The sequence below is a fragment of the Bipolaris victoriae genome, assembly GCF_000527765.1.
Source record: "Bipolaris victoriae FI3 unplaced genomic scaffold scaffold_131, whole genome shotgun sequence".
Taxonomy (NCBI): Eukaryota; Fungi; Ascomycota; class Dothideomycetes; order Pleosporales; family Pleosporaceae; genus Bipolaris; species Bipolaris victoriae.
The window spans coordinates 12,477-29,878 of record NW_014575261.1 but is presented as its reverse complement, the minus strand read 5'-3'; the positions used below and the strand labels follow the sequence as shown (position 1 = coordinate 29,878).

Here is a 17,402-nt window from a genome sequence, read left to right as displayed (position 1 = left end):
AGATGGGCGCAACAAGATTTAATCTTGGTGGGTCTGTATTCGCACACATGCACTAAAATCACGTCATGAACTAGTTCTTGTAGAATATTTAAGGAAAAAGCGCACTGACTATTGGTAGTCTATCTACAAGTTTGTCACTATCATTGTCACCTACTAAGAATGGCTTTTAACTTTGGTTCTCTACTACTTGCAGGTAGTCTACTCCTTTATGGTGCGCTGTCCAATTCTGGAGGTTCTCGTCAATGCTTGCTGTGCCAAGGTCCTACCACCAGCGCTTCATTAAACGCACCAAACCTGCTGCAACCAGGAAAGAGGCCGAACTTTGTCTTCATAATGACAGACGACCAAGACCTACAAATGAACTCGTTAGACTACCAACCCGCAATCCGAAAACACTTTTCTTCCCAGGGGGTCACATACAAAAATCATTTCGTAACAATGTCTGTATGTTGTCCTTCACGGGTTTCGTTATGGACGGGCATGGCGGGGCACAACACCAATGTTACAGATGTCTCCCCACCATTTGGTAGACTGACCTCTTCATTTTTGTGGCAAATCTAACAGTCAACACAGGTGGTTATCCGAAGTTCATAGAGAGAGGATTCAATGATAATTACCTGCCTGTTTGGCTTCAGGAAGCAGGGTACAATACCTACTACACTGGGAAGTTGATGAACTCTCATTCCGTGTCAACTTATAACAACCCATATCCAAATGCTTGGAATGGATCCGATTGTGCGTTTGAGCTCTCTTGTTACTTTTCAAGATTCTATACTAAGTCCTCCAAGTCTTGATCGACCCAGGGACATACGTCTACAACAACGCCACAATGCAGCGCAACAGAGAACCCCCAAAGAATTATCCCGGGCAGTACAGCACAGACCTTATTACTAACAAATCTATTGGCTTCCTCGAAGAGGCGGCAAAATCACATGCACCGTTCTTTCTTGGAGTTATGCCTATCGCTCCTCACTCAGAAACCACCTTTGAGGATGGCAAGGCTGTCTTTAACCCACCTGTACCTGCGGAGCGATACAAGGATTTGTACCATGGGGTCAAGGTGCCACGCACGCCAAATTTCAACCCTGAGATGGTAAGCAGCACTGAAATCTATAGCGGCTATCTTTAACATGTAAATACAGGTAAGTGGTGCGAGTTACGTGAAAGGCTTACCACGACTAAATGATACCGTTCTTGCTTATAACGACGAATTCTATCGGCTTCGACTTGCAACGCTCGCATCTGTTGATGACCTTATCGAGGCAGTGGTGAACAAACTCGAAGCTATGAATGTCTTGGAAAACACATTCATCTTCTACACTGCAGACAATGGCTTCCACATTGGTCAACACCGTCTCAGCCCAGGCAAATGCTCTTCATATGAAGAAGATATCAGCGTACCTATGTTCATTCGTGGACCAGGTGTGCCCAAAGGCCATACTATTGAGCTCCCAACTACCCACACCGATATTGCGCCTACAATACTCAAACTCGCGAACATTCCACTGCGAAAGCAATTTGATGGAACACCTATGCCTATAGCTACTGCGGACATTGAAGATGCCAAAATCGAGCATGTCAATGTGGAGTTCTGGGGTCCAAGCCTCGGCGAGGGACTTTACAGCGGTAATGCCAAGTTACCAAACAATACATATAAGAGTCTGCGCATTGTATCGCCTGATTATGACATATCATATACAGTATGGTGCACTAATGAACATGAGCTCTATGACATGAAGGTTAGTCGTCCCGCATCTGCCTCCGGATGCTGTGCCTGATTCTGACTGTGACCAGACCGATCTTCACCAGATGCACAATCTATGGGGATCAAATAGCTCAATCGGAAATTTCAAGATCGATGCTTTGCAAACGCGACTTGATGCACTCACCATGGTGCTCAAGTCATGCAAGGGCGAGGTATGTGTGAAACCGTGGAAAACCTTGCATCCCCAATGCAATGTCAACACACTAGGAGACGCCATGCACGAGAAGTATGACTATTTCTACTCAGTGCAGCCAAAAGTTTCTTTTGATATGTGTGCTTTGGGTTACCTTCTCGAGGTTGAAGGTCCGCAGAAGGCGAATGTATTGAGTAACGAGTACTCCTATAGAGACAACACCCATTGGAGCGATTGGGCTTAGAATCCAAGTTAACACAACATTAGCCATATTTACAGCGCTCTATATGAATGGTTATCTTTCCATATTAGATAATCAAAGAAATACTATTCTACCATACCTCCTTTGCTTTCCTGTAAAACATAATGATGAGCAACCGTCACTAAGAATATTTCTTTTCCAGGACATGGGCGCAGTGAGTAACTATGCTAGTCCAAACGTGGACCAGGTATCTACAATTTCAACTAATAGCTCGCATGGTAGACTTGGTTGATGGCGCTTCAATATATTGGCAATCACTGATGCCAATCTGGTCGGAATAACGACGATATTCTATTTTAATATAAATAAGATGATTGATGGTTTTATCATTCTTATGAGCATAGGGTATATCAATGGAGATGAGTATCCATTCCATAAATAGGCGCGCTCATTCCGATCATTTTGCAGATTACTTCCAATACCTTTGCCAGTGCTCTCTTTCTACGAGGTTTACAAATTTCTCTTTCAAGTAACACATCCGACTCCAATCCATGAAATCGCAGGTCCTTCGTCATCGAAGTGGGTGATGAATTATATTTTCCTGACTGAACCCGACAGAGTAGAAGATTCCTAGGAAAACAGACCTAACGTGTAGAAATAAGTACAGTTCGATACCGTAGACGTCTTGTTCGTCAGAACTATCTTCCTCAATGATGAAAATCAGTTTATCATGATCACTGACACTGACGATGGCAGAAGTTTGATGAACCGCTTTCAGACCGTATCTCTAGCCTTGGATATAGAATCTATACTTAGAGTGGCGGTGAGAATGCATTATAAAGTATAAAAACTACTGTTTTCAGGACTTCAGTTGGGATAAATCACATCACCCTTCCACGGAACATACCGTTGGACCCCTGAACCACTTGTTCGCTCGATATAGTAGCCAGCAAGAGCATACCCTACCGGGTATGTCACCTGATATATCATCGCTGGCCGAAGCACCGAAGTTGCGTCACGGTGGGGTAGTGGTGTGAGATCTCAGTGTTCTCTCAAACGTGATTTTGAGGAGCCACTCTCAAATAGCTACTAGTAAAAAAACACTATGATCATGTTTAGTGCTGAGTTTCTTGATATCCGTACATCTGAAGTAACGTAACATTGGCATAATAGAGAACTCTGATTGACTATATGTCCGACATGGGCTGACACGAGAGTAGCATTGCTATATCATAATTTGAACTAAGGTCAGCTTAGGTGGTTCTAATAGCTCAGGGCCTATTCTCGGTCAAGCACTGTGAGAAGATATAGAACAGCTGCTTTTTTTAACCTATTCTCTTTACTACATTCTACAACATTCTTCAGTGAAGTCTAAACTACATCTTCTCCCTTGGAGAGCCTAATCTAAAACAACTCAACGGCTACAAGATCCCGTAACTACCTCAACAAGATAAAGGTTTCAGTCGCTGTTCTTGCGCTACTCGACACCCTCGTCCCTTGAGCCTATTGTGCTGGCTACGCTTGTACTTCAGGGTCCGGCAGCACTGACCCAAGTTGCGGTCTTGGGTTGAAATATCGTGTATGTTTAAGGATCTCTTCATATGTTCATCATCCTTTTACTAATGAATTTTGGGAACGTGTAGGTATGTAGGTTAAATGCTGGAACGCACAAGAAAGAAAAATGCTATAGCGAGTTCCCAGACCAACGCAGTTGGGATTCCTTGCGTACGTAGTGCGCATGGCCCATACGTGAATATGGCCACCCTATGGACCGCCTCGCTAGTAAAATAAGCGCTGCAGGGTCAGCTGGTGTGGTTTTAAGCCAGCTTTTGGCGAATTGATATGAATTCCTCGATACATTCACTATAGCATCTCAATACATATGTCGTGGTGATTTCTAACTCGTTTTGCTGCTACCTTGTCATTGCTAAAAGAGATTGATCTCAAGGAACGAAATGCGCAAGGTCAACACTGAGTGTGACATAGTTTTAGATCTGCGTGCATATCAGAGAAACACCTACTTTTCTACGTGCATGCATGGAGTGAATCTAAGTAGAAACCCTGAAACTATGACGAAGGATAACTCAAACCATGACTGGATTTGGGCTAGGCTGTAATGTGGGCAAGGATAAAAGGACCAGTTGCTTAACTACTGGGTGGTCGTTGATTCTCGACCATAATGCGGGGAACTTCATAAGGACTAAGGGTGAGAAGCGGGGTTGAGAAGCGGGGTTAAGAATCTACTATTCTTGACTATATTTGGCACCACAGGAGCATAAAGGCAACCGGGTATTATACCCAGCTCAACTGCAGACAGACCTCAGAAATAATATCGAGTATAATACTTTGGACAAAATCACAAAAAGATCGAGGCGGACTTCTCAGCATGGCGTCCAAAGACGGTGGAAAACTTCGATTTGATAACAGGGTAGTGATCATTACCGGTGCTGGAGGAAGTATAGGCCGGGAGCATGCGAAGCTGTTTGGCCGCCTTGGTGCCAATATCGTTGAATGATCTCTTTGAAGATTCCACGAAGGAGACTTTGGCCCTTATAACAGGAGATGGAGGGAATGCAATTGCGGCTTTTGGATCTGTCGCTGACCGCAAAACATGCGAGGCTATTGTCGCGACTGCCATTAAACAATACGGACGTGTCGATGTGCTCATCAATAATGCTGGAATTGATATCGCAAAGCCCTTCGAAGATATGGCTCTCGATGACCTCTCGCGAACATTTGATGTGCATGTCATGGGCAGCTGGCACCTGTCACAGTTTGTGTGGCCACACATGAAAAAAGCAGGATACAGCAAGATAGTCATGGTATGCTCCAGCTCCATATTCGGTATGCCGTCCAATAGTGCGTACGTCACCGCCAAAGGTGCGCTGTATGGGTTGATGCGTTCCCTGGCATACGAAGAAAGAGAGTTTGAGATCAAAGTAAATGCTCTTGGGCCAGTGGCATTCATGCCAATGGCCAAAACGATCCTTCCTGAATCAAAATGGGATCGGGCGGCCCAGGCGTTACCTGCGTGGACTACTTCGCCCGTCTGCGCCTGGCTAGCCCACGAAGCCAATGAAGATACCGGCGAAATGATTGCCAGTTATGGGCGCAGTATAGGTCGGATGTTCCTTGCCGAAACGAATGGAGTCTTCTGCGGAACTGGAGAATATACCATCGACACAGTGAAGGCCCACTATGAAGAAGCGCGCGATGAGGCTGGATATATCGTCCCGACCTCTGTGGAAGATGAGAGTAAAAGATTAGAAGGATTTGCACTGTATGATACCCAGGAGAGGCCACTAGACTTTTTTAAGTAATAGCTAAAATCATCTAGCAGTCTTAGTCGCCAAGATAGATGTCGTAGTTCGAATCACACCCTTCCAATAAGCATCATTACTAGAACTGTGCTGAAATTAATAATGAACGTGGACATTGTGTATTACCCACCAACCTAACTCTGCTGTCTTCGTTTCGCTTATTGCTATCTTCTGCACAATAATCCCACGCCTCATATGGTCGACGTCAGCCTTTTTCCTTACACAGAATGATTCTTCGTCTGGCCAAAAACCTCTAGGAAGAAAAGTGGTAGAAGTAAGCCCCCCTAATCTAGGATAGCAATCTTGGAGAACTTCTAATGTCTTCATGACACGATGGCTGTTGATCAAATATTGGAAACTTTTTTCGAGTTTGCCTGTACAGAGGATGAAGGCCACCCAGAGCACGGCATACAACCCTAGAACAATGCAACAAAGTTTCGCTGTCCGCGAATACGACTACGCATGGCTCTTTGCCATATACCCAAGACTTATCGCACTGTCGTCCTGCTTTTGAAGTCAAAACATTCCTCAATTCATTCTCCGAAGTCAGACAATATGAAGCATGTCTTATCAATGATTATCCCACTTGTCGGTAGCTCACTAACAGGGTTAGAGCCTAATCTTCCTTACTAAGGGAGAAATTCATCGTACCATCACTAGTCACGATGTTATACTTGTAGAGTACTTAGCGAGATGTAGTAAAAAATAGTGTTAGTTGGCTGTCTCTGCGACACACTGATTCTGGCTTCTGATTCAATCGAAGCTACCTTGCGGGCCCGCGATAAGAAGTCACTAGCCTCGGCTTTTCTAAATTGATGAAAAAAAAAATTAGGATAGCACCATTGGTGCTTTGAAAACTAGTGTGGGGTTAAACCAAACGCGAATAGGAAGGTAGGATCGGGATGAGAGACTGCTTCCCCGCAATTGTGGGGTTGAAGCTAGCGTGCAACGGCGACTAGCTACCCCAAAGTAGAGAGCCCGTGGCAGTTCATGCAAAAATCGCAATAATCTTAACACAAAAGCTGCCAAGATGTAGAACAAGTGCCGACCGGCTAGGAACGCGTAATAAAAAGTGGACTAGCGGGGCAGACATTAATCAAGGCTCGGGTATCGCTTTTTTGGGAATGGCGCATCTCTGGTTCAATATATTTATTCTTGCAGCCATATCTCTTTCTATTGTAACGAAGAGGCGTCTCAACATGCAGTGGAAGAGCCTCTTTAGCTATAGTGTCGTATTCGGAGGGGCGCAAGCTCTTGACTGCTCGCCTTCCAGCATCCAGTCCGTGCTTTCTGCAAATGCTAGTGTAAACTGGGCATACCCACTCCAGGAAAATTCAACTTTACAGGTGCCCAAGGGAGACACTGGCTATCCAACAAACCCAATCGGGCTTCCAGCTTTATGTGCTATTTCTATACAAGTCCAGTCTATTGGTAATACGACTTATGGATTTGGACTATTGCTACCAGAATTATGGAATGGTCGATTTTTAGCAGTCGGCAATGGAGGGTTTGGAGGAGGTATCAACTGGGAAGACATGGTAAGTCTATAGCTCGCATGAATGAGGTCACTATTGCTAACCATTGCACACACAGGGACCTGGCAGTCGTTATGGGTTTGCGACCATGTCAACAGATACTGGCCACAATTCATCCACAGGAGACGGATCCTGGGCATACCGACAACCAGACAAAATCGAGAATTGGGGACATCGGGCTATGCACGGATCGGTAGTGACAGCCAAGCTGATTGTCTCTGCGTATTACTCAAAAGACATCTCGTACAATTACTATGCCGGTTGCTCAACAGGAGGCCGACAGGGGTTGAAAGAAGCTGAGAGATACCCTGAGGACTTCGACGGTATCATCGCAGGTGCCCCTGCTTGGTGGACAACTCACCTGCAGCCGTGGACGATCAAAGTGGCAATGTACAATTTGCCAACCACAGCTGATCATCACATCCCACCTTCTAAGTTCAGTGCTATCGGTAAAGAGGTGATGAAGCAGTGTGATGTCCAAGATGGCGTCAAAGATACTATCATCTCAGACCCGCAAGGCTGTAACTTCCGCCCAGAAGAGCTCCTATGTGGTCAGAACGTCAAAAATACTAGTACTGCCGGTTGTCTCACTGCCCCTCAACTATCGACCTTGACCAAGATCTACTCAGACTCCTGGAGTGAGAATCAAACATTTACCTTCCCGCATCTCTACTATGGAAGTGAACCTCAATGGGCACTCCTCTCTAGCGACCTACCAAATCCACTTGGCACCGACTACGTCCGCTACTTTTTGAATTTTGGCGCAGATTGGTCGCCGTACGAATACAACGAAAGCATCCAGCGTCTTGCCGACGCCATGGATCCTGGAAACGCAAATGTCAAGTTCGATCTCTCAGCTTTCCATGCCAGGGGTGGCAAGATTCTGTCATATCACGGCATGAGTGACGGACTGATACCCACAGGTTCAGCAACATACTTTTACAACCAGGTCGTTCGCGAACTTAAGCCACGTGGCATTGAGGTTGACGACTTCTTCCGCTTCTTCCTTGTGCCAGGAATGGGTCATTGCTCAGGTACCTTCCCCACAGTCAATGCACCGTGGTACTTTGCAGGGCCCAATCAAGCTTCAGCGTTAGGTCCTACAGTATACAGTGTACCTGGCTTCAAAGATGCTGATCACGATGCCATGCTCGCAATGATGAGGTGGGTCGAGGAGGGCAAGGGGCCTGATTATATCATTGGCACAAAGTATGCCAACGAGGCTACCCAGATAGGGATAACGAGGCAGCGTCCGTTGTGCATGTATCCAAAGCAGGCTAAGTATAATGGAAGTGGGGATGTAAGTGCGGCAAGCAGTTGGAGTTGCAAATCCTTGTATGGGTAAAACCTACTACATACGCACTCTTTTTCGAATACCCAGCTCCTGATAAGACACCTTGCACGCAGCTGTAGATATATATATCAATAAATCTGAGACTATAGTTTGAATTGTTATAATTAAGGTGACATATATTATACTCTGGAAACATACGATCTGTTAGTACGAGGGCACCAGTACCGGTGATGAGAAAGATGGGCTTCTGATAAAGGGTCAATGGTAATAAAGCAATGCCAAACTGCAGCGGAAAAATAAACACACCAATGTAGTAGACCTAACCTTCCCTTTGCACATATCCCTGTCCCACAGCATGCATGATCGTTGCTCTTAGTCCGCCTCTTCGTTTCAGAGCATTCAGCTCCAGATCCCCAATTATTCGATTCAGGATCCAGATGTTGTTTTTTGAGCATACTCCCTGTTAAAATTAATGATCATTGAAGGAAGTTCGGGCTTCCGCATAAGTCTGCTATCTCCGACGAAGGAAGCAAAGGCGGAGAAAAGGTATGATGACTGTATAAAGCTCAATGAGATGGTTGCACCATGAAGAGAGCCACTGAGCTGAGTGGGAGTCTTACATACACTGTACCCGCCGATGATTGGAAGTATAGTTGCGCAATCTGATAGATTCGATTAATAAATCCGGACAGGAATCTATGAAAATATACCTTCAATCTGTCACATAAATAAGCTGTGGCTAACGTCACCTGTTATGCAAAGGTTTGTTATTTGTGAGTCTTTTTGAGTTGTTAAGATGAACACAATTCGAACTGTTAGCTCCCCGTTCGAGATTCTTTACGAACATCACGAACCCATCGACATGATCTATAGTTTTAATATAACCTATGTCGTTCATGGTCCTCTTGAATACAGCTTTGAAGAAATGTCTCCCTTTACAACTTGACAGAGGATTTTTAACAACAGCGGTTACTCAACTGATGGACTAGGCGTTGCGAGAATACTATGCTTTGTAAGACACTCCCCGCGAATAGATGAGACTATGTGGTGTTGCAGCACCATAAGTCCCGGGCCTTATCCGTCCTCATGCCCTATAGGCGGCTTTTAGACAGGACGTTAAATCTAAACACACACACACACACATACACACACATATATATACACAGAAGATTTTCAGGCTGATGGATATCGTCGTTGCATTACGTCAAGTTCAATTCATATTCATCTAATGTATCTTAAAACTCGCTTTTTACCCTCTCAACTCTAGGTAAAGTATTTGAATGCGAAAAAGGATGTTCCCAAGGGATTCTAAAAGCTTGTACAGCGAAAGAAACGCTCTATGATGTAGAGTATGTTTGTTCCGGGCACCGCTCAGGGCATGATTATTATCTCTGGTATAACTAAGTGGTAATCTTTTGGTAGACGATTTTATTTTGAGAGATATTCAACCGACGGTTGATGAGTTGAATGAAGTGCGCGCAGTTATTAGCTGGTTGAAGCCGTAGCGAAATTAATGTGATGAAAGGGTGTTAGTAAATGCTGATAATCCGGGTGATACGAAGCCCCCTGATCTCCTTGACTTGTTTATCATTACGGTGTCATCATTGGGTATAGGAATAAGAGAACAAAGGTGTTTTCATAAAGCTGATGACATTCTCCTAAAGAAAGCACAACTACGAATGAAATCGGTGCTAGCGCGATGATAGATTGACACTCAGGTCTTTGTACTATGTACTCGAAAAGCACCTTATCCACCTTGACTAATTCCTGGAATAAATTCTCTAAGGAAACCCCATCGACTTATATCCTTCTGTCTCTTCTTTTGCTAGTCGTTTGCTGGTCTTGGATAGAGATCTACGACACTAATTAAGCTATTATTATGGGAAATGACTGGAAAGATGTTGTCGTATGCGTTAAAATTAATTATTTTCTCGATGCTGTGTGTTGCTTCTAACGCTGATAAGTGCTGCCCTCCTTCGGCTGCAGTTGGATTGAAGAATGGTAAAGTGCGACTCTTTTTGGGGTGAATTGAAAGGAACATCTCGGCAGGGCATTTCGGTGGTGGTTGGGTCAGAGCATGCTTTAATAGGTTCGGATCAATTTCTCTAGGCAAGGTTATATATTTATTTTGTCGGAACTGACTACTGTGGTGTGCCACATCTCCACCCATGAATGTAAATGTCGGAGGATTAACTGTAGTTCTGGCAAGACCTGAAATATGCTCAATTACATGGCTAGGCGTATCTAATAAGTAAAAACTTCTATCCCTATACAAGTTAATTGCGTTAAATTTTCTAATTCTAAGCTCTTAGCCTTCTTTCCTAAAGTCGATCTCGTTAAGCGCACGGCCTATCTATGCTCTCTTATCTACCTAAGACTCCGGAATGGTGGGGAACGCGGGTAAATGATAGGATTTGAAACCTAGTCTAATAATAATGTCTGTCAACTAAGGAAAGGTGTTGGTGTTGCCGACGTGGTCGAAATGCTAGTAAGACTAGACAATACCTTTTATACTAGCCAAATCCTGACCGTTCTTACGTAGTACAGTTGCGACATCCTTTTCTACCTTAATAATATAGCCTACCTGCTTAGCTGCTTCTATAAAGGTAGTTAAGCTATTTCCCTAGTCTTTGCGAATACTAAGGTTAAAGAGCAAAGTAGCGTGTTTGTGCGTACTAGTAGGATATTTAATTAGGAAGGCGAAACTGACGCAATGCATCTCTTTAGTACTAGGAATGATAGGGTCTATAAATGCTGCACCCGGAAATTTACCTATCTAGCTAGTTGTGTCGATTGTGGCTACCTTAACCGTGCTTTTTGACTCTACAATATAGAGTTCTGGAGGGCTGCGTGCATCTTCTATCTTTAAGCTGACCATAAGTGGATCTATAGACTGAGAGCATAACTATCAGTGTTTGGGTGGCTCTGAAGCACGTATTTATGCTTTTTCCTTTGCCTGGTCGTATTTAGAAACCCGGTATAATTTAACGACACTAAGAAGGTATAAGAAATACAGACACTAAAAGACGCATGCGTAAACAAGATAGACGATAGAAAAGGTGAAGTAGGTAGAGGATTAACACTTATAAATATCTAGCGGATCTAGTAGACCCTGCACATTATCTCAAGCTAAGCACACTTTATACCTTATTCTTAAGATTCTTTAGCGGACCAATGATGTCTGTAGGCGCTGGTAACCAACCCCCGCTCGTACCGTCGACACTTCCACAGAAGCTAGTCTAATGAAAGTGTTTGTGTTCGCTAAGTGCTTCCGGATCGCGTATTGCTTGCGCGCTGTCATGGGTCTCACCACCTAACCAGATAAGAACACAAGGCTCGGTTATATAGAGCTCCCATCAGTTGTACCTATGGATCGTGTTTCATGTTGTAGTTTTGATCAATGCAAATAGCACTAATCCACAACAAACAGTCGCAATCGCAATATCGAAACTGCTCCAAGTAGAGTTTTACCGAAGTTCCTTGTGATCTTGTGTTGTGTGCTATCAACGTGAATCTTTCTCTTGTATGAAATCCCCGCCCAGACACCTCATATTACTTCATACGGAAGAGGTTTGTTATCTGGACCCAGAAACTCAATTTGCAAACTGGCTTCAAGCTTGCTTCCTGGCACACCTACAAGGAGTCGAAGGCTCTGGATTTCCAAGTTCTTGAGGGTGGAGATTCTCCGAAAAAGAATAGATAGTGGACGACGAGTTGTTTTCACTAGGCAGCTAAGGACTAATGCTCTATAATCATTGCTCTAAATCTTTCTTGATCAATCTCTTGATTCATTCTTTATCCTTCCTTCTTTCCACCCCCGCACCCCCCTCAAAATACCCTTCCCACCACAAACGCTTCGAAAACACTATTTTCAAGCACGTCCTTGGCCACTACACCCCCAAACTTATAACAATTTACCGCCGCGACTAGCTTCTCCTTTAGCACCTCCCAACGGGCAAGATCCAACTCCCCAAACCCCTCATGCTGCCGCACAAACTCCCAAGCTTGGATTGGTGTCACTTCGTCGTCTGCTAGCGGGATCTGGGCAGACAGCTGGAGTAGTTGCGAGAGGCTTGCTCGGGGGACGCGCCAGGCGCTAGACGAGTAAAGGCGCTGGCCGGCGGGGGAAGGGTGTGTGTGGAGGAGGGTGGCAGAAAGGGTGAGGGCGTGACCGGTAGATGTTGTTAGGGCTGTACCTGGATCTTCGGAGTGCGAATGGGAGTGCTTTGGGGAGGAGGGTGGGCCGACGTCGATATGGGAGAGGCAAGGGGATTCGAGGGCTAAGACAAAGTCCATGCCTAAGGCTTCGGGGTCTAGCGTGCTGAGTCTGGCGGTTGATGTTGGAGTGGGATTGATGGGGGAGACGAGGTGCGATGGTAGAGAGCCAGAGGAGGGGGGTGAGATGGGTTGGGAGAAGTTGATGGCTGCAGAGGATGGGTTGAGTCTAGGTAAGGCTTGTGGCTGCTGGATGTAGATTTGTTTTCGACGGTTTTTTCGTTTGGCGCTGGGGTCTTCTTGCGCTATGGATAGTGTGAGGGTATCGTCGGTTGTTGCGTCCCAGAAGGAGGTTGAGTAATTGTCCGGGCTGGTGGAGGATGCATGGGCGATGTCATTGGGATGCCCTCGTGCCGTTTCCGCTGGCACTGGAATGCCTTGTTGTGTCAGGAGTCTTTTCAGCACATTGTTTTCGGCATACAGTGCTTTGGTTTCGAACTCCAAGCGCGCTTCATTGGCACGAAGGCGCACGACTTCGGTTTCTAGTGACGCGACGTATGCTTCCTTTCGTTCGCGGTGGGTTCTAAACGTTAGGTTAGGTTTGGAAGACAGGCAGAAAGAATACTATACTTGATGATATCACCAGCAGAAACATGTTCAGTGCGACATGGCAGAAACAAAAGTGAATAAACCTATGTGACATACTTTTGTGCTTTACGAACCTGCTCTCTTCGTCTCTGTGTTTGGTTTCGAGGTTCTGCCGAATCTGCCACACGTGTGAGACCACTAAGCCTTGTAGCATCTATCATTGTTCTTTACGACAGATGTGAAAAGGGACCCATGCCACATACCATCTGCAGAAGACGTCTTATCGCCTTTGAAAGGCTTGAATGTGAATTTCCTCATCTGTCACTGTCTGTGCGGCCGACAACCTGACAAGAAAAAGAGAGCGAGACAAAGACGGGAAAGCGCGTAAGGAGCCTGTCAGCCACGTGTCGTTGCGACTAATGCGCCAGTTTCTCGATATAGACGTGGTTGGGTGTATATGTAGCTCAGCTCACACGGGCAAACGATGTTCTGACACGGGCTGAGCGACGTGGTACGTAGGCATCACCTCAGTACTAGTAATAAGTAGTACTACCGCATCCCCACAGTCGTCAACACAATGCGCAGCACAAATCTCCTCCTGCGATGAATCTGCAAACCTTAAGCGCCTTGCTCCGAATCGCCATTGGCTGGCAGACCGCCCAGAGGCTGTAGATGCGAGCGTCAAATTGGGGGTCGGTTCACACATGCGCGCGCGGGCACGCCCCCCCGAAAACTCACCGCTCGCCACCGTCCCTGTTTGAGGCCAGGCCCCCATGGTTCCTGCCCAAGGCACTCGCTATATCGAAAGCTCCAATTTTGCATCCAGTACATACGATCATAGGAAACTGAGAGCAGAATTCTCCGTTCGATCAACTGTACTTGAGCAGTTTACCGGCGAATTAGCAGTCAGGCGGGTGACCACTGGCAAATCCCCGCTGTCGTATGTTTTTTTGCGTTTTTGTTTGCTCTGGTCGAGGGATGATGCGCAAAGAGGGGAATCATGGGGGCAGGGTGACAGGGCGCAGGGAGAGACCGAGCGCAAAGGGCTTGTTCCACGCCTAACCGTAACAGGTAATTTTGCTTCGAGAATCAAATTGCCTTTTCAAGTAAAGATCGATGCAACATGTCTTTGCTTCGTGCCCTGATACATGTAATCTGTTTCGCACTTAGCCGTGTACCCGATTGCCGCTCGCGTGAAGCTCCCAGCACTTCTGACACACAGCCAAAGCCTCAGGATAGGCTGGCGGTCTTATTATGACGCCCGCAATGTATGCAGTCTGTGGTAAGCACGACCCTCTTTTACTTGCGAGGCGGGCGCTATGCCAGGTTAGGAAATCTTGATAGAGTCATCTGAGAGAGAACTGGTGGGTAATACTAAGTAGATCGGATGTGCAGTGACTTGTAGAGGGAGAAGGTAGCTGTGTATAAAGAGGGGTGGAAAGCTGAGATTTGTTCAACACTTACAACGTTGCGTCTCAACATCGACTACCCCGTCTTCTTCCTCAATACTGTAGTACTTTTTTCCTTCATTACATAAACCTCCTCAAAAGTGGACATGATGTATACTGCCGCTCTTTTCTCTTTGCTCCCCCTGCTGGCAGTGGCGGCTCCGCATCAACAATATGGTCCTGGTATGAAGCAGGGAAAGCAGCAGGATGGAATGAGCTGCACACCTCAAGGATCCAACAAGGCCGTAAAGGTCGGAAAGGCAGTCTACCTTATCACCAACGAGGCTGAAAACGCCGTCATTGCACTACCCATTGGAGCCGACGGCAGGCTATCTGCGGGGAAAATGGCAAAGACAGGCGGCACGGGATCAGCCGCTGTCAACGCAGAGGGGAAACCGGAGGGGCCCGACGCACTAGCATCGCAGTCTTCATTGACAGTGGCTGGCAATGTAAGTTTACTACCAGGTCTTAGAATGTTGCCTAGTGGAAAAGAACACGAGAATCTAACCCGTTTCTTAGAACCTCTTCGCCGTCAATGCAGGCTCCAACACACTTACCATGATGGCCATCTCGAACCAAGACCCCACAGTGTTGACTTGTGTGGGCAAGCCGGTCAAGGTCCCAGGCGAGTTCCCTAACACTGTCGCTGCATCAAAAAAGAACAAAATCGCATGTGTTGGAACTTCGGGCGCAGTAGCTGGTATCTCTTGTGCGAGCTTCTCTAGCAAAGGCATGGGCCGAATGGACGGTCTACGGCCATTTGACCTTGGGCAAACGACCCCGCCTGTAGGACCGCTAAACACTGTATCACAGACCTTCTTCTCGGCAGATGAGAAAACATTGTTCACCACTGTCAAAGGCGATCCAACAGTGAACAATACTGGGTTTCTTTCAGCATTTCCCATCGAGGCTGGTCAAGGTGGCGCAAACAAAGTTTCAACAAAGGGTATGCAGAGCTCGCCCAATGGCACGGCTGTGTTATTCGGCTCTGCGATTATGGCCAAAGACCCTTCGTCACTTTTTGTCACTGATGCGTCATTCGGTGCGGCCGTCTTGAAGGTGGACTCGGCGGGTCAGGCAACTGTCCAGGGCGCAGGTACAATTGGAGGCCAGAAAGCAACCTGCTGGGCTACCATCTCCGACTCGACAAACAGCGCGTTTGTGACTGATGTTGGTGTGAACCGGGTTGTAGAGATGAGCCTGGACAATGCGAGTATCATTAAGGAGCTCGATCTTTCCGCAAACGGCGATCCAGGTCTTGTCGATCTCCGCGCTGCAGGTGATTTTGTTTACGCACTCAGTCCGGGTAATGGAACAACGAATGCAGCAATCACAGTATTGGATGTGTCGGGAGGAAAGGGTTCAATGAAGCAGATACAGCATTTCGATTTGGGAAGGATGGGTGCAGGAAAGAGCGCTCAGGGCATGGCTGTCATGCTGTAAGAGATGTTGAAGGCTTGAAGAGAGGTGATGTTAGTATAGGTTATTTTCATTCCTTTGTTTTGTGTACATTCAACACCGGGCTGGGCCTCTAATTCAAGATACTTTTCTCAAGATTCTAATCACGAAATAACAGCCTGCTGTCTTACACTAACCCAAACCCTGCCGGCCCCACGCATCATCTAATATACCGCACCCAGAACTTCTTTGGAGAGCTCCAGTAGCTAAGATGTATTAAAACAAGATTGAATCTTAAGTATTCAAGGGTGAAGTAGTAAACCTACGCCCGTCTTCTAAATGTAGCAAAGAATTGCCGCCTCGGGAGGCCGATAATGTTCCTGAGTAAAAACGCACTCATTCAGCTTCAGCTGATTACGATATCAAGCATGATAAGGCAATTTTTTTTCGTCTATAGGTATTCCATGCCATATCGCGTTTTCGTTTTTCCTGAGACTATGTTGCCGTCAAACGCATGTTCAGGTCCGGTGTGCTACGCTCCCCCGCTACATCTGAAGAACTTTTTTTGATTTTCTGGCCCCGTATAGTTTTGCAACTTACTGTACTATGTACTACCGGAGTATAATAAGTAGATAGAACAGTATAGATAGGGTTGCAAGGCATGTGATTTAACGCCATATAACTATTGTAATAAGAGTCCGAAGGTCGGGTCGAGGTAAAGTCTCGTTGCACTATATGTCTCGTTACGCAGTGCGGCACGTTGAGTTGATCCTTCGACCTAGAGGAGCGTTCCCATTCAATGTATCCAAGCCTGGATAATCCATGGATTATAGCTGCATGAACCTCTCACACTTAATCAGCTTCGATATTAACTGGGTCCAACTCTGCCTTGGTCAATACTGTCCGGGTTTGCCTGGCCTATTACAAACAACAGCAGGAAGGATCCTCTCCCTGGGTATGACAACGAATGGTTGGGAGACCACTACGGATTCCAAAGGACAGGATGATCATCGCGGGGCTCGGAGTTACGTAATATACTATCCTGCTTAGACTAGCTATCTGGGATAGCAGTGCTATCCCAACCATCCTGCCAAGATAGCATAGAAGAGATTATAGGACTAGACATAATAAGCATATCATATATAGATTTTACTACTACTTTTATTATGGTTAATTTGAAGTCTACTCTATTACTAATCACTTAACTTTATAAGATTAATACTTATTAGTCTATTTAATATAGATTAGAAATTATTAAACTTATTATTATCTGTCTTATAAGTACGCTACTTCACTATCTAGCTAGATAAACCTTACAGAATACTAACGTAAAGCTCACTAGCCTTAGTGCGGACCTGGCAAGAGAAGTATAGACCCGAACCCCCGTGTAACAGTTATTTATCACGCTAAGGTTGGGGGTGTATTACACCTTTAAGATAAACGTCACCGTGCCGTGAATGATAGTCTTTACGAGTTCTGCGGGAACGGGTTGGCTTTTGGTGCG

The 17,402-nt window shown here is 45.8% G+C and overlaps 5 protein-coding genes across 5 annotated transcripts; 4 read left to right on the top strand and 1 right to left on the bottom strand.

Moving 5' to 3' along the window:
* Positions 1-333: 333 nt before the first annotated feature.
* Positions 334-2,142, top strand: COCVIDRAFT_112236 (hypothetical protein; the record flags this gene model as incomplete). Its single annotated transcript, XM_014696177.1, has 5 exons — positions 334-526; positions 574-735; positions 789-1,093; positions 1,143-1,739; positions 1,795-2,142. The coding sequence occupies 5 exons, from the start codon at positions 334-336 to the stop codon at positions 2,140-2,142; spliced, it is 1,605 nt and encodes a 534-aa protein (XP_014551663.1).
* A 2,344-nt stretch (positions 2,143-4,486) lies between these two features.
* Positions 4,487-5,420, top strand: COCVIDRAFT_112265 (hypothetical protein; the record flags this gene model as incomplete). Its single annotated transcript, XM_014696176.1, has 2 exons — positions 4,487-4,556; positions 4,627-5,420. 2 exons carry the CDS (start codon positions 4,487-4,489, stop codon positions 5,418-5,420), a joined length of 864 nt encoding a protein of 287 aa, XP_014551662.1.
* Positions 5,421-6,619: 1,199 nt separating this feature from the next.
* Positions 6,620-8,300, top strand: COCVIDRAFT_30823 (hypothetical protein; the record flags this gene model as incomplete). The annotated part of the gene is made up of 2 exons (XM_014696175.1): positions 6,620-6,958; positions 7,014-8,300. The coding sequence occupies 2 exons, from the start codon at positions 6,620-6,622 to the stop codon at positions 8,298-8,300; spliced, it is 1,626 nt and encodes a 541-aa protein (XP_014551661.1).
* A 3,777-nt stretch (positions 8,301-12,077) lies between these two features.
* Positions 12,078-13,273, bottom strand: COCVIDRAFT_30822 (hypothetical protein; the record flags this gene model as incomplete). Its single annotated transcript, XM_014696174.1, has 2 exons — positions 12,078-13,047; positions 13,170-13,273. 2 exons carry the CDS (start codon positions 13,271-13,273, stop codon positions 12,078-12,080), a joined length of 1,074 nt encoding a protein of 357 aa, XP_014551660.1.
* Positions 13,274-14,610: 1,337 nt separating this feature from the next.
* COCVIDRAFT_30821 (hypothetical protein) lies at positions 14,611-15,943 on the top strand (the record flags this gene model as incomplete). Its single annotated transcript, XM_014696173.1, has 2 exons — positions 14,611-14,949; positions 15,020-15,943. 2 exons carry the CDS (start codon positions 14,611-14,613, stop codon positions 15,941-15,943), a joined length of 1,263 nt encoding a protein of 420 aa, XP_014551659.1.
* Positions 15,944-17,402: the final 1,459 nt, after the last annotated feature.